The sequence below is a fragment of the Labeo rohita genome, chromosome 10 (genome assembly GCF_022985175.1).
Source record: "Labeo rohita strain BAU-BD-2019 chromosome 10, IGBB_LRoh.1.0, whole genome shotgun sequence".
In the NCBI taxonomy this organism is placed as follows: domain Eukaryota; kingdom Metazoa; phylum Chordata; class Actinopteri; order Cypriniformes; family Cyprinidae; genus Labeo; species Labeo rohita.
In genome coordinates, this window is record NC_066878.1 from 23,826,773 (window position 1) to 23,842,633 (window position 15,861).

Sequence of the window (15,861 nt, forward strand, 5' to 3'; positions counted from 1 at the left end):
GAAAGGATCTGATCTGAGAGTCCTGGGTTGATATATTGATCATTTTTGAAAGATAGTCTGGAGCAAGTCCATGCAATGTCTTATAAACTAATAAAAGATTTTTAAAAATCAATATGAAAATTAACAGGTAACCAGTGTAATGACTTTAATACAGGTGTAACGTGATCTCTCTTTGCCAATACTCTAGCAGCAGTATTTTGTATTTATTGTAGTTGATTAATTGTATTTTTTGGTAGACCTAAAAGGAGGGCATTGTTCAAGCCTGTTAGTTATAAATACAACAACAACAACATAATTAATTGCTCTTTAAAATAATGCATTTCTTTAATCTATTATACCGTTTTTAACGCTTGTTATTTAAAAAAAAAAAAAAAAACACGCAAGTGCTTTTGGGATTTCACTCACTCATTTTGATTCAGACTCGATCGAAAGAGTCACGAGCTCGTCCTATCGATTCTATCCTATCGAAATTATAGAAGAGATTCAAACGGATGTGTGAATCGTTTTTTGCTTTGTTAAAAAGAATCTGTTCAAAAGCGCGAATCGGACCGATTTTCCCGCCCACACGCAGAATAATTGCGTCATTTCTGCCCGGTTTTTCTTGCTAGCGGTTTCTTCACGTGTCTGCCGCCATCAACTCTTCTACTAAACGTATGCCGTTTTATCTTTATGTGATACAGTAATATGTATAATAATAATTTATCAGTCATTAATAGTGCAAATCATGTCAAGTAGTTAGGCGACAATTGTTGAGATGCCATTTACTGCTGCGGTCTAATTAACGTTAACGTTAGTCTTTTTTGGTGTTAATACTTCTCTTGGTTTTGTTACTCGCATTTAAATGAATCTGTATTACTGTAATAACTCGACGTCTTCTGCTGCTTTTGCTAGATATCACGGCGTTTTATATGAGGTTGTCGTTGAAAGTGGTTTAACGTCGTGCAGAAAGTCTAATGGCCGATTTAAATTTAATTAAAATGTTCAAAATTTTAACAGAGAATCGAATTATTCTGATGTAGGACATTGTGTTCACCGCCTGCAATGTGTTTTGTTGCACAGATCTTGGAAAACAGTTAAGTTAATTGACGGTCGCAGTCACACCTGAAGCTGCTCAACATGGATGACTGGGAGGAAGATCAGGTAACGTTAACCTTAACGCCAAGCACACTAAACGTCTTATGGGAGATGAATAACGTTAGAAAACCATGTTAATTTCTTCAACATTATTGAGATTATCAGTCATTGTTCTTTTTATTTGGACACATTTATTTGTTTTGGGAAGTGTGAACTAATAACAGTAAGTTTGGCAGTCGTTCTTACGGTTTACATTTGTCTGACGTTTTTATTCAAAGCGACTTGCACTACAGTTGGTTGCGTTGTAACGGTTCAGAATCCCCTAACTTTAGTGTTTCTGCCCGATGTGCAGTGTTGGAGGTACAACAGGCACATTTGTGTAAGTGTTCTGTGATAAATTAACCCTAATTCACTTTTTAGCAAGTACTGCTCACTGCAGAGCCCAATGGCCTCCAGCTCCACCTCTGTGTGAACCAATGGGTGGAGTTATGTTTAGGATAGAGTAGGGTTAGGGTGTGGTTAGGTGTCTATCTCCACCCATTACCTCCAGCAAGGGGGAGCTAGAGCTCCAGCTCCTCCCATTTGGCTCTGCAGTGAGCACATTTTTTAGCACTTAGATGTAAGAACTTGAAATGGATATGAGATAAGGGAGACATCCAAATCTATCCAAATTACATGTACTGGATCTGCTCCAGAACAAAGTTTGGAAACCACTGTTTTACAATAGGGGTATAACTATAGGAATTAAGTTGTACAGGTTACCTGGAAAAAACATCTGACTCAAACCAAACAGAATATCATTAGCTGTGAATGACTGATGTTATTAATGTGTTCATTTGTTGATCCTTTTACAGGGCCCTGTTGTGTCCTGCAGTTCAAGTTTTGGTATGTTGAACCTGTCTTTTAAAGTTTAGCAACTCTGTGTTTTGTGAAATGGAAATATGTGCATGAATTTAATTTTATACAGTATCTTTAACAAACAAGTTAATCTGCCATATTAAGCAAGACCACAGGAACATGCCAAAAATGCATTCAACGGAATTCAGAATTTTTAACATCACAGAATGTAAATGAAATGGACTGAAATGAACACCTAAATGTCAAATGCACTATTGTGTTCTACTTGCAGGTCTTGGCTCTAGTGGTGCAGATGGAGGGTTCAAGAGCTTCTATACAGGTTCACTCCCATTTTGTGCATGCAGTCTACATGCATTTGTAACTCCTTTTTCAGGCAAAAGCAAATGTACAGTCATTGGCTGGCAATGCCGTATAGCACAGCGATCTCAAACCCTGCTTCTGGAGAGCTAGTTATCAAGTAATTGGGGTTGGTGATGAAATGCATGGAAAGCTGTCCAGGAGCAGGGGTGGAGATACCTGCTATTGCATTTGTGTCTTTTAGTGTTGTCAAAAATATCGATATTTTAATAAATATCGATACTGAAATATTTGAACGGTACCAATACTAATTTCCCAAAGTATCGATATACCGATACTAGCCGAGCTGTCACTTTCATTTCTCTCCAAAGGCGTGTTGACAAACACCACACGTGACCACAGTGTCTGTCTCGTCTCATTCGCTCTGGTTATATAGCGCAAGGGGCCGTTCACATATCGCGCCTAAAAACGCGTGGAAAATGCTGGCGCACCGATTTCTCCTTCTTTCCAAAGCGCTCTGTAGCTTGCGCTTCCGTGGCGTTTGCCGTTGCTAAGCAACCATGACCCGCACTCTCAATGAAGACGCATAAGTTTCAAAGGACAAACAGATTTATAACACTAAAAATCGCTTGCTGTAGCTCTGTTACTACATTTAATGTAAATCAACTTGTGCTTATTTAACTTTATTCAAAAAATTATTGCTTAAATTCTGCAATTTGTCTTGATGTCGATCCAGTGAGCAACTGAGCATTTTTTCGCGTGTGATGCACGCACGTTTGCATGCGTGGATCGCTGATTATATATGAGTCCGGCATTAAAATCTGTTCATCAAATAATTTTAATGTATTAACCAGCATTTATGAACCATGAGCAATGCATTAGTTACAGTATATTTTAATCTTTGATAACGGTAGGTAATAAAAAGACAACAGATCATGTCCAGTGAAAAAAATATTAACAGATAGAACTTTGGATTTTAATTAGTTCATGTATTAGTAAATGTTAGTTTAAATTAACTTTTAACTAAGACTAAAAAAATGTTTTGGAAGTATTTTTCATTGTTTATTCATGTTAACTAATGTTAACTAATATCTATTGCCATTAGCTTAAGTTCTAAGATTAGTTAGATAGTTCAGTTCATTTTAAAAGTGTGGTCTAAAAACAAAACAAAACAAAAAAAAGTTTATTAAAGTTTGGCACCAGAAAGATAAGACTCGACCTGCAACAAAAACAACACGCTCACAACCTACACTACCAGCTGTATTTGAACAGAAAGAAAGTATGAAGCAAACTCAAATGAAGCTAAGAATCTGAACAGGGCTGTAGCAGTGTAGTACCTCAAAACATTTTTGTTCATGTAAAATATACCTCATTGTCATGTTCTAGATTTGTTATATTTATCTTTAAATGGGAAAAAAAAAATGTACCCCCTTAATATTGTGGCAGTTTTCGTGGTATCGAAAATGGTATCGAATATCGATATTTTTCAGGGTATCGTATCGAACTTAGAAATTCCAGTATCGTGACAACACTAGTGTCTTTGCAGCTGTAGACTAGAAACATTAGATTGTTTGTTTTATGCTTATCAAGCAGCTGCTTTTAGACAGACTGCTTTATTCTCCTTTTAATTTGGCCTTAGTATATGCAGATTCTGTCTCTAAAATCCACTACCTGGAGTAAATCCAGTTACATAAGATTAGTAGAGGAATGGCGTGTGTTTAGATGAACTGTTCATTGTGTGTGACTGGCAATGTAGCAATTCACAAGGTGTTTTTTTTTTTTTTTTTTTTTTTTTTTGTAGGAAGTACAGGAAACGGGAAGGCAAACAATGAAGGTCTGCGTACAGTTTTCTTTCATGCTGTTTCTATGAATTTGTTTTGGGATCCTGAAGGGAATTTCTGTGTTGCAAGGCTTCAGAACACAAATAAAATTATTGCAAATGCAACAAAAATTTGCTACAAATGTGCTTTAAAAATTCATCAGGACTGTCAGTTGATTTAAACAAATAAATTGCGCAGTTAATGGGAGAGCACCACTTTCAGAACAACAATTTACAAAAATGTACTCACCCCCTTGTCATCCAAGATGTTCATGTCTTTCTGTCTTCAGTCGTGAAGAAATTACGTTTTTTGAGGAAAACATTTCAGGATTTTTCTCTTGATTGGTGCCCCGATTTTGAACTTCCAAAATGTAGTTTTGCAGCTTCAAAGGCTCTAAACGATCCCAGCCGAGGAAGAAGGGTAGCGAATAGGGTAGCGAAGATATCTAGCGAATCTAGATTTCGCTAGAAACTTTTTTTTTTTTTTTTTTTTTTTTTTTTTTTTTAATCGGCAAATAACAATGTTTACTTTTTAAGCACAAAAGCGTGTGTAGCACTAGGTCTGGGATGCGCGACACTAAGTACTATTGAATCATGTCAAAAGGTCACACGGAACTACAGACCCAGTGTTTACAAAGCGCTGAAAAAGTATACAAATTTTTATTTTTCAAAAAAAAATACTGATCGTTTCACTAGAAAAGACCCTTCTTCCTAACCTGGGATCATTTAGAGCCCTTTGAAGCTGCATTTAAACTACATTTTGGAAGTTCAAAATCGGGGCACAAATGAAGTCACCAGAGAAAAGTCCTGAAATGTTTTCCTCAAAAACCATAATTTCTTCATGACTGGAAACAGAAAGACATGAACATCTTGGATGAAAAGGGGGTGAGTAAATAATTTGTAAATTGTTGTTCTGGAAGTGGATGTCTTCTTTAATCAAGCCTAATATTAAAAGTGTAATCAGACTTGCCAGTCTGTATGCCTTTTATGTAACAAATATATAATGTATTTTGACCTCAAAGTACTTTGGTATGATTTGGGACTGTAAACAGTCTAATTGTTCAATTATCCACATGCAGTACACTAGTAAAGCAAGAGGCAGCAGCGTCTAGTCTGCTGACATACAAAATAATAAGAGTTTAAATAACTGAGTAAAATTTAGCAATTTTGAATGAACCACACTAAAAAATATAAGGTAAAAATAAGGTTGAGGTATATACATTATTTGGGTATATTGAGATTTAAGAATAAAATGTGACTATGGTCAATGCATGGCAAAATCAAAAGCCGATTGAGGGTTGGATTCAATCACACCTAAAATCATAGTAGGAAAAACTTAAATTACAGGCAGATCCAACTTGCATTATGAGTTGCTGTGATGCAATTCATGCAAGTCAGTAGTGTAAAAACTGGCCCTGCTGCTGGCTTGTTGCCTTTCTACAGTCCTGTCTAGCTGTCCTTGTCTAACAGGCTGTCTCCGGATATTTCTGGTATCTGAATGAACTGTAGGAGCAAATATAATCGGAATCACTTAGAACGTGTATCAAATTGCATATAATTTATATTAAATACATCTCATTGAAACTAAGCTCTTCAAAATCACAAAACAATTCTGTAATTTGTCAACATTTTGGCTTCTAATTATGTTTTTGGAAGTCTGTGGTCCAGAGCCCTGTGTTTGTTACAGGTTTATTAGAAACTGTAACAACTTTATTTATCAATTCACATTAACAAAAGTTTAAAATCTTAAATCAGACTCTGTTATGATTTGTGACTATAATTCCTCAAAGCTAATGTAAGGATACAGATCAGAACATATCTAAAGTGTGTTTTTGTGTTTGTAGATGAAGGCAGCTCATGGAAGACAACTGCTGGTGATGGATTCAGGGGCAGAGGTGAGTAGGTGAACTTTTAAATAATGATAAAGCATAACAGCCAAAAGTTGTTGTGCAACAAATAGGTCTTAACAAAATTTGTGTGTGAACCGTGCATATGAATGTTTTCAAACAAATCATGATTGACCAAAAACTTTGGTCGGATTAAAAGTAATTCTAAATTTGACGAGTGATAAAAGGCAAAATTCCCTAATGTTAAAACAAGGTTAAGAATGCATGTTATGAATTATGCTGAATGTTTTTGTGAGAAGTTTGGATGTGCAAATCTGATTAATCTATGCAATTATTAGTGAATGAGACCAATTGATTGTACAGAAACTCTGATTAGGGATGTGCGAAACTACATATTTTTAACAGTCTTTTCAGGGGGTTGTCTGAACAATAAAGAACTGCAGATTTGCAGTCTGAAAAGTTGTTTATGTGCAGCTTGCTTGCTTATGTGTGAGTTGAGAATTTTTGGAATTTTTTTTTTTTCTTCATAGGAGGCAGGGGAGGATCACGAGGAGGAAGAGGTGGCTTCAGAAATACCTTTAAATCAGGTGATGTTAAGTGCATCTATGATTCCCAGAACTGAAGTCTGTTTTTAATGTTATCAGTCAATTTTTGTTGTATTATACTAACAAGCCGCCCTCAAAATGATGCTGATGTAATTTGATTTTTTTTTTTTTTTTTCCCCCCACTGCGATGTTTTGATACGACTTCAAAATTTTGGAGGTGATATCAGTTTGCTGTTAAAAGACATAAAGACTAAATGCCGTTCTTGTGCCCTTGAAGGGCACTGTGGCATGGGTCGCCACACCAAGGGTTGTTTAGGATCAGTTCCCCTTATGAATGACTTTTTCTATAAGGCTGTTGGAGAAGGATCCATAAATTACTTTCTTGAAGTGACCATCACATTTATGATAGTGACCTAGGGTGGCAACTCTATTACTAGTTATAGCACAAATAAACATCAATGAACATCATAAGGTGTATTTAAAGAAGCAGTACAGCTTACTGAAATTTCTCAAATTGAGCTAAATCACTTACCAGTTTAACTGTTAATTGTACAGTCTTGCATAATTGCGTTTTATAAGAATTTTTACATGATGTTCTTGCTTATTTTTCAGAAATTGATGAAAATGGCAACGATGAGGGTAATGTTCCTTTTTAAAATAATAGACATGTTTTTATGACACTCATGCTCCATTGTTTCATGGAACCCCGTCTCTTTGTTGTAGGGTGGAAAGATGGTGAAGGCCAAGGAAGAAGTCGTGGTGGTTTCCGTGGTGGATTTCGCGGTGGTTTTCGTGGTGGTTTCCGTGATGGTTGGTTGTTGTAATAAATTGATTTGAATTATTTTAGTGAGAAGATAACAGAAAGAGGAGACATGAAATGTGCATGAACTTAAGCCTAAGGCAGTGGTGAATTATTGTGTAGTGCGTGTTATGCACTCATTAATCTACAAAACCTTGCCTTTAACTGGGCATAGCCAATGAGTTTTTGTTTCTCTTCCAGGAAGTGATGAAAATGGCACCAATGAGGGTAATGTTTATTATTTTTTTGAGCAATCTATATATTTTTAAGACTGTTTCACACCTTTGTTTCATGCATCCCATCTTATTGTTGCAGGTTGGAAAGATGGTGAAGGCCAAAGAAGAGGTCGCGGTGGTTTTCGCGGTGGTTTCCGTGGTGGTTTTCGTGATGGTTGGTTTTTGGAGTAAATTGAATTGAAATTTAGAGAGAAAAGTGTGTGCATGTTTCATGTCATCTCTGTAAAGTTGGTTGCCTGAGGCAATGGTGAATTAATATAGTGTAGTGCTCATTATACATATGATTTAATAATCATATCCTGTTTTTCAGGTGGTAATGAAGATACTGGGAGAAAAAGCTTCGGAAGAGGTGATGAGTTTAAATTTTCATTTGTGTACATTTTATTTTTTTTAATAAAATCTTAGTTTTTTGACATTGTTCTTGTTTATCTTGCAGAAAACGATGAAAATAACGCAGATGAGGGTAATGTTGTTGTTGTTGTTGTTGTTGTTGTTGTTGTTGTTGTTTTTTGTTCTGAATAATAGACATTGTTTTATGACTCGTGAAGTTTCATTGAACCCATCTGTTTGTTGCAGGTTGGAAAGGAGGTGAAAGCAGAGGAAGAGGTCGTGGAGGTTTCCGCGGAGGTTTCCGTGATGGTTAGTTGTTGAAAGAAATGAATTTGAGTTGAAGTTATAATGTGAGATGATAGCGGGAAAACATGAAGCATGAATCTAGCACAGCCATTTTTAGAAATCGTGAAATCGCAATTTTAAATGGAAATATTACCAAACGTTAGAATTGGACAATTCGACAAAATGCCAATGATAAGAGAAAAGAACGATCCAACCGATTGTCGGTGCACGTGATTAACCGCTCACGTGTGATGCGCTCAAATCACCATGCACTATTCGCACAGAATGCGCTTTTGTGTTGACAAATGCGACGCGGGCAGTGGATTAGGTAAAACATACAAGAATATGGGAGTAAACTTTTAACTTGAGAATTTCACGCATGACAGGCTGGAAAACACGCGAGTGCAACAGTCAAACGCATCCATGTTTATGTTGATAAAACAATGGAAAAGCAGCGCAATTGGGGGAAAAAAAAACTTGTGAAGGACTATTACTGGATGTCTGATATTTCATGTTTGCAACTTGATGACAGGCTGAAAGCTGCTGATCATTGTTTTTACACAACATTTATAGTTAAGTCTACTGGTGTTACACTTTTTGAATTTGAATTACCTTGATTTTTGAGATTGTTTTTAAGGCATTAAAGAATCGGCCAAACCTCCTAAAAAAGTACATGTTAGACCAATCACAACTAAATCATGCAATTTTGTTGTAATACTTATGTCCTGCTTTTAAGGTGGTGGGGATGAAGAGACAGGAAAAAGTGGCTTTGGAAGAGGAGGTGATATTTTTTTTTTTTTTTTTTTTTTTTTTTAAGTGGTTCATGAGTAATTCATCTTGTGGGTTCAATCGAACTCTTTTCAATGATACCATGTAGGTTTCAGAGGCCGGAATGAGGAAGTGTTTTCCAAGGGTAATTTACTGTATTTATAGTAACTAGTAAGTAATAAACTGATGCTTTTTTTTTTTTTTTTTTTTTTTTTAACTTGCTTAGCTTTCTTGTTGTTTTTCTGATTGTCCAGTCTCAACAGGAGGCAAGGTAGATCAAGAAGCAGGAGAAAGTGCAGGTGGGTCATTTTCCTTCAGTGCAAGTCATTGCTTTAGCCAGAGCTAGTTGAGGACTTGTTTTATATCCAGACTAAACTAACATTGTGTTTCTTTCTTGTAGGACCCAAGGTTGTCTATGTGCCGCCTCCCCCTCCAGAAGAGGAGAGTTCCATATTTTCCCATTATGCCACAGGCATTAATTTTGATAAATATGATGACATCCTTGTGGATGTGAGTGGCAGCAATCCTCCAAAGGCTATTATGGTAAGTTGTCACTACATACATTTTGTAATCCATTTTAACTTTGGCTAATAAAAATTGTAGGAGCAATGTGATTTGAGAATTCACTGTGAAATACTGTAATCATTTGTCCACAAAACTGGGAAAACATGTGAATGTGAAAATGCATAACTGGCGCCTGTTGTAGGGGTGTACGTGACTAGTTGATCTGCAATCACCAAAAAAAACTGCTTTAATTCTGCTAAATGTTGCTTTGCCGACCATAAATCCTGACAAACTGAAACTTGTGGTTATAACTAAATGTTTGGTGGAGCATAGGTGAAAGCGGACATTAGGGGGGGTTTATTGCTCTTGTGAGCTTAAATGACTTTATCTTAAAAAGTTTATATACATCTTTTAACGTTGTTAAATAAAAAAAAAAAAATAGGGAAATAGTCCAAGCTTGTTTATATAGCATAATTATAAGCTTGTTCAGAAATGTATGTTGGCAAATATAACAGCGTAACAAAAATAAATACCAGTGGTGTGCACTGCATTAACCAGGTAGCCTACACATTTTTTTGGTATTACTTTTGGTATCTCCTGATATAAGGAACTTGTTGTAACACTCAGACTTTACTTTGCCGTAAATTGAAGTTTAAAGTGTCATAACTTGGAACGCCACTAGATGATGCTTATGTGTATGTGAATTCTGAAATCTCAGCACCTCAGATTTGATGAGAGACACATTGTCTCCACACAGTGCCTCAAAATAAAATTAAATCTCTCATGCACTTGCTCTGTCTCTCAGACTTTTGATGAAGCAGGACTTTGTGAGTCACTAAGAAAGAATGTGGTGAAGTCTGGATATGTGAAGCCTACACCTGTCCAGAAACATGGAATCCCCATTATTTCTGCTGGACGAGATCTAATGGCTTGTGCCCAGACCGGATCAGGAAAAACGGTAAGACCTTTATCACATGCTGTTCTTATTAATTGACAAGACTTTTAGTTAGTGATTCTTATGTGGTTCATCAGTGGTGGTAACTACTTGTATAACTGCATGACTCTCTGCTCACTCAGGCGGCCTTCCTGCTGCCCATCCTGCAGCGGTTTATGGCTGATGGAGTGGCAGCCAGCAAATTCAGCGAGGTGCAGGAACCCGAGGCCATAATCGTGGCACCCACCAGAGAGCTCATCAATCAGATCTATCTGGAGGCCAGGAAGTTTGCATATGGGTACACATTTTTGCTTTTTTTTTTTTTTTTTTTTTTTTTTTTTTTTTTTTCCAAATAATATATTTATGTAGTGTTTTAATTTAGAATTCTCATGGCTAAAAACCGAAAGTTCTGTAAACTGGTCTAAAAAGCAAAAATTATTTTTAAATTAGACTTTGTTTGGATTATTATTGTAAATTGTATTTGTGAAAACAGGCTTAATCAGACATGCAACCAGCAACATGTGAATGTTAAACTTTTCACATAGTTTGTTTCCTCATGTGTTGCACTGAACTGTCATAGCTTTTGCCAAAATGCAGGTAAATGCTTTACTTCCTGGCATGGAGACATGAATCCCATCAAAACAATTAGAAAAGCATACCTACTGAATCTAAATCTGCAATTGTCTTTTGAATTTTTTTTATTATTTTTTTTATATTTTTTTTAACCACAATACAGTAGCCTTGGATATTGATACAGTTTTTATGATTCCGGTTCACTACTCCATGTTAGATTGGTCCACACTATGGTCCATATGAGGTCCCTCATTTATTCTGTATTTCTTGTAGCTTCCAGGTTAAAAGCTTTGGCAATTTAACTTATAAAATTGCTTTTGAATCTTGTGTAGGACCTGTGTGCGTCCTGTGGTGGTTTATGGAGGTATAAATACTGGATACACTATTCGAGAGGTGTTAAAGGGCTGCAATATTTTGTGTGGGACCCCAGGAAGATTGCTTGACATCATTGGTCGTGGAAAGGTAATTTTTTTTCCCCCCTAATGTACCAAGGATTTTGTTAATGTGATTGAATGTAATGTGCCAAATTTGGTTTTAATTTTCCGTTAGGTTGGCCTGAGTAAGCTGCGGTATCTGGTTCTGGATGAAGCAGACAGAATGCTAGACATGGGTTTTGAGCCAGACATGCGCAAGCTGGTGGGATCTCCAGGAATGCCTTCAAAAGAGGATCGGCAAACCCTCATGTTCAGTGCCACCTACCCTGAAGATATTCAAAGGTCTGAGTCTAACACACTTTAAAGGCCAATTCACATTGCACTGACATCCCCAGATACATTCATCAGGGTTTGCTGATCAGTGTGTTATCCTCGTCTGTTGTCGATTTGAACATGTTGAGTTTGTTAATTGGGTCTTGGAATGTCTGAAAAAGTGACGTACTGTATTAAATCGGTTGCCGCTGTTGGTCTGTGTCTGTCGGTGTGGTGTGAATTGGCCTTCCATGCAACACAAAAGATGTTAAGTGTTAAATGTTAAACTGCTTTTTGCAATTAGCAAATGTGAAAGGTTACAAAAGTTTCAGAAAGAAACCAAAACCACCAGAACAGGAATGTGCAAACAGTTCTGAGGGCTTAATAAAAGTGACCTGGAGACAGCATGGGGGATTCTGGAGGGCCCGTGTCCCTGCAGAGTTTAGCTCCAACTCTGGAAAAAAAATATCAACCTGTATTCTGAAGACCTTGATTAGCTTGTTCAGGTGTTTGATTAGGGTTGGAGCTAAACTCTGCAGGGACACCGGCCCTCGAGGTTCAATGTTCCCCACCCCTAATCTAGCTAAAAGAATGTGTAAATACTCCTAAAAACGTGTGATTGTATGTATTGTGTCGTGTGATAGGATGGCAGCGGACTTTCTGAAAGTGGACTACATTTTCCTGGCTGTTGGTGTGGTTGGTGGAGCGTGCAGTGACGTGGAGCAAACTATCGTTCAGGTGGACCAGTACTCAAAGAGAGATCAGCTGCTTGAATTGCTCAGGTCTACAGGTACATTCACATGCATACACATTTAATAATTTACATTGAGGGCTTGTTAAAGAAGTCCACTTCCAAAACAAGGATTCACATATAATGTACTCACCCCCTTGTCATCCGACCGCATTTGGGATTTAGACGATCCCAAATGCGGGTGTAAACAATCCCAGCCGAGGAAGAAGGGTCTTATCTAGTGAAACGATCGGTTATTTTAATAAAAATAATACAATTTATATGCTTAATGTCAAATGCTTGTCTTGTTTTACTCTGCCTGGACTTTTTTTCAGGTTCATGTCAGTTAGGGTATGTCGAAAAACTCCCATCTCATGTTCTCCCTCAACCTCAAAATCGTCCTATATCGCGGTTTTTACCTTTTTTGTTAAGGGTGTTTGCATGTTCACTTTGCAAAGACTGGGTCAGTACTTCTGCAGCCATGTAGGATGATTTTGAAATGGGTTGTTTGTTTTTTTTTTTTTTTTTTTTTTTTTTTTTTTTGGGAAGTTGAGGGAGAAAATACGATTGGAGGTTTTTGACATACCCTAACTGTCTTGAACCAGAATACACAGAGTTCAGGGAGAGCAAGACAAGATGAGCGTTTGAGATTAAAAAGCATTTAAATTATTTTTTTTATTTTTAATGAAAATAACCGATCGTTTCACTAGATAAGACCTTCTTGGATTGGATTGTTTACAACCGCATTTGTGATCATTTGAAGCTGCATTTAAACTTTAAATTTTGGAAGTTCAGAATCGGGCACCATATCAGTCCATTATATGGAGAAAAATGCTGAAATTTTTTTTCCTCAAACATAATTTCTTTACGACTGAAGAAAGAAATGAACATCTTGAATGACAAGGGGTTGAGTACATCATCTGTAAATCTTTGTTTTGGAAGTGGACTTGTCCTTTAAATCCATATGCAATATGTTAACTCAAACATGTTACTTTTAATACTCAAGTGTCATTCGATAACATGTGAGGAACTGCTGGATATTAAAGTCGTTAAGTTTAAGTTCATAAAAATCCTAACAGATTTTGGCCAGTGTAACAGGAAGAGTTTTATACTTTGATTCCCAACCTGACAAAGATAAACATTACAGTGGAAAAAGTCCATTTTAATAGTATAAACATTAATTTATAGTTTTTTTTTTTTTTTTTTCAAATATAAATTGCATGATTATGCACCAGCATCCTATACATTGTTTACAATCCATCTTCATTTCTAACGCAGTGCAAAAACCATTTCATGTTGATATTTTGATATTTATGTCCTAAGCAAATTGGTCAGTTTTATGGCACTTTGTATTTGCGATTACAGGGAATGAACGCACAATGGTCTTTGTTGAAACCAAAAGAAGTGCTGATTTCATAGCAACATTTCTCTGTCAGGAGAAGATCTCTACTACAAGCATCCATGGGTACGTACTTTATTTTCTCCTCTCTTCTTTCTTGTGCCTCTTTCTATTTATTTCTCTCTTCAATAACAAAGCAGTATCACTAGTGTTGTAATCTCTGAACTCCAAATTAGTCAGTGATTTACAAACACACTCAGACCAAAGCTGTTAATTGAATATTTCTTTTTTGATTAGTGATCGGGAGCAGCGAGAGCGAGAGAAGGCTCTCAGTGATTTTCGCACAGGCCAATGTCCCGTCCTGGTGGCCACGTCTGTGGCTGCCAGAGGCCTGGATATTGAGCATGTCCAGCATGTTGTAAATTTCGACCTGCCCAGCAGCATCGACGAATACGTCCATCGGATTGGAAGAACTGGACGCTGCGGGAACATCGGTCGGGCCGTGTCCTTTTTTAACCCAGAGTCTGACACTCCATTAGCTCGCTCTCTGGTCAAAGTTCTGTCAGGGGTTTGTATTTTCCATATTGAACATGTAACAGCAGTGTTTCCATCAGGTATACACTGATCTCACTATAATTTCATAAACCTTTATCTCTCAGGCCAAACAGGAGGTTCCCAAATGGCTGGAGGAAATTGCTTTCAGTGCTCATGGGACAACAGGCTTCAACCCTCGGGGAAAAGTGTTTGCATCTACAGACACTCGGAAGGTACGGTGTATCACTTGACTGCCTTAACCTACCTTTTGTACTTGAGTGTTAGTAATTTGCATGTCTCAATGGCTTTTGGTTTTAGGGAGGATCCTTCAAGACAGATGAGCCACCACAAGCGTCCGCCCCAAGCCCGGCAGCTGCTGCAGATGACGAGGAATGGGAATAACTGCTCTTACACCTTATGTTCCATTATGTGGATTTATTTTTATTTTTATATTTGTGAGTTTATTCATTTCTCCAGCATGTTTGTTAAAATGTTGATCGATTAAGGTAGCATTACGGAAAAGCTGTTGCATTTAAAAAAAAAAAAAAAAAAAAAGGAAAAAGTCACATTCTGAAAACTTGTAGGTTTGATCTGAAGGACAGTATTAATCAAGACATGATGCCTTTTAGCAGTTTGGTTTGAATTAATGATCTGATTTTTGTATCACTTGTTTTGATTGAAGAGCACAACTGTATTAGTGGATTTGTTTTGCGTTGTCACATTAACACTTTGCTAAGAGCGTATTGAGTTTTGTGAGCCTTTGCCTGAAGGTCTTTCCTACAGTTGTACTGTATCAATGTTCTGTTGTTAAACGTGACAGTTTGCAGGTTGTTTTTCTTGATATTTTTGTCTTAAAGCCAAAGTATACAACAAACAAAGAAACTTGTTTTGCTAATGTACCTTGACTGATAAAGGTAAATAAAGCGATTGTTTACCAGACAACTGTTTTAAAATTTGAATCTTTCTCGGAGCTATGCTTCTTGATTTGCTAAAATGCCTAAAAATAAAGATGGAAGCTGAAATTTCTCAAAAACTTTAGTTAGACTTCTAGGCCTCAGTGTCAAGCTATAAAATATTTTGTTAGAAAATAAGTAGCAACTGTAGGAGTAAAAAGGTCATATCATTTGATTCACATTTGTGCTTCAGTTTTCTTTAAATAAGCTTTATCTTTACTAAAAAATGTTTGGTGTTTGGGATGACAAGTATAGCTACACTTCTGTTAAGTTTATTGCATTTGTAAATTGTGGTAATTCTGTGGTCTTCATAACTGGTTGTAAAACTCAAAGCAATTAAATGATGTGCCTTTCGTTGAATATTGTATCCCCTGTAATGAGACACTGTGGGTGATATAATAGTCTCAGACACAAGATGAGCCTTTCATTACATCAAGCTCAAAGACTGGCACAAAGCATCAACTGTCCATAACTATAAAAATGTTTGAGGCTACTAGATTGGGCTTACAGCTTTTACATTTTAATTTACACTACTAATACAAACACTGGTTCCCAACCACTGCATGTTTTCCATGTCTCCTTAATCAAACACACCTGATTCAGATCATCAGTTCATTAGTAGAGACTCCAAGACCTGAAATGGGTGTGTCAGACAAAGGAAAGATACAAAAAGTGTTGGGGGGCCGCCAGGAACGTGGTTGGGACCCACTGCCCCATTTTCCACAAGATTTGTGATTTACTTAAAGAGTT

At 36.9% G+C, this 15,861-nt stretch overlaps 1 protein-coding gene across 3 annotated transcripts; it reads left to right on the forward strand.

The window, feature by feature from the left end:
* The first annotated feature begins 544 nt into the window (after positions 1-544).
* ddx4 (DEAD (Asp-Glu-Ala-Asp) box polypeptide 4) lies at positions 545-14,720 on the forward strand. Of its 3 annotated transcripts, XM_051120783.1 has the most exons (27): positions 545-651; positions 1,060-1,140; positions 1,929-1,959; positions 2,204-2,251; positions 4,031-4,063; positions 5,893-5,943; positions 6,426-6,482; positions 7,053-7,079; positions 7,164-7,250; positions 7,441-7,467; positions 7,555-7,629; positions 7,786-7,824; positions 7,912-7,938; positions 8,052-8,114; positions 8,827-8,871; positions 8,968-9,003; positions 9,113-9,157; positions 9,259-9,401; positions 10,168-10,320; positions 10,440-10,594; positions 11,202-11,331; positions 11,419-11,585; positions 12,200-12,345; positions 13,651-13,750; positions 13,922-14,192; positions 14,284-14,391; positions 14,477-14,720. In XM_051120783.1, exons 2-27 carry the CDS (start codon positions 1,117-1,119, stop codon positions 14,558-14,560), a joined length of 2,172 nt encoding a protein of 723 aa, XP_050976740.1. In that variant the 5' UTR covers positions 545-651; positions 1,060-1,116; the 3' UTR covers positions 14,561-14,720. The 3 variants fall into 3 exon arrangements, with proteins under 3 accessions (XP_050976740.1, XP_050976742.1, XP_050976741.1); XM_051120785.1 differs by lacking the exon at positions 8,968-9,003; XM_051120784.1 differs by lacking the exon at positions 4,031-4,063.
* The last annotated feature ends 1,141 nt before the right edge of the window (positions 14,721-15,861 follow it).

Excerpts from the sequence above, each read along its gene's own strand:
- ddx4 (XM_051120783.1), top strand. The coding sequence starts at position 1,117 with ATGGATGACTGGGAGGAAGATCAG. Across the intron at positions 7,630-7,785 it reads CCGTGGTGGTTTTCGTGATG|GTGGTAATGAAGATACTGGG; the intron begins GTTGGTTTTTGG and ends CCTGTTTTTCAG. Across the intron at positions 9,004-9,112 it reads TGAGGAAGTGTTTTCCAAGG|TCTCAACAGGAGGCAAGGTA; the intron begins GTAATTTACTGT and ends CTGATTGTCCAG.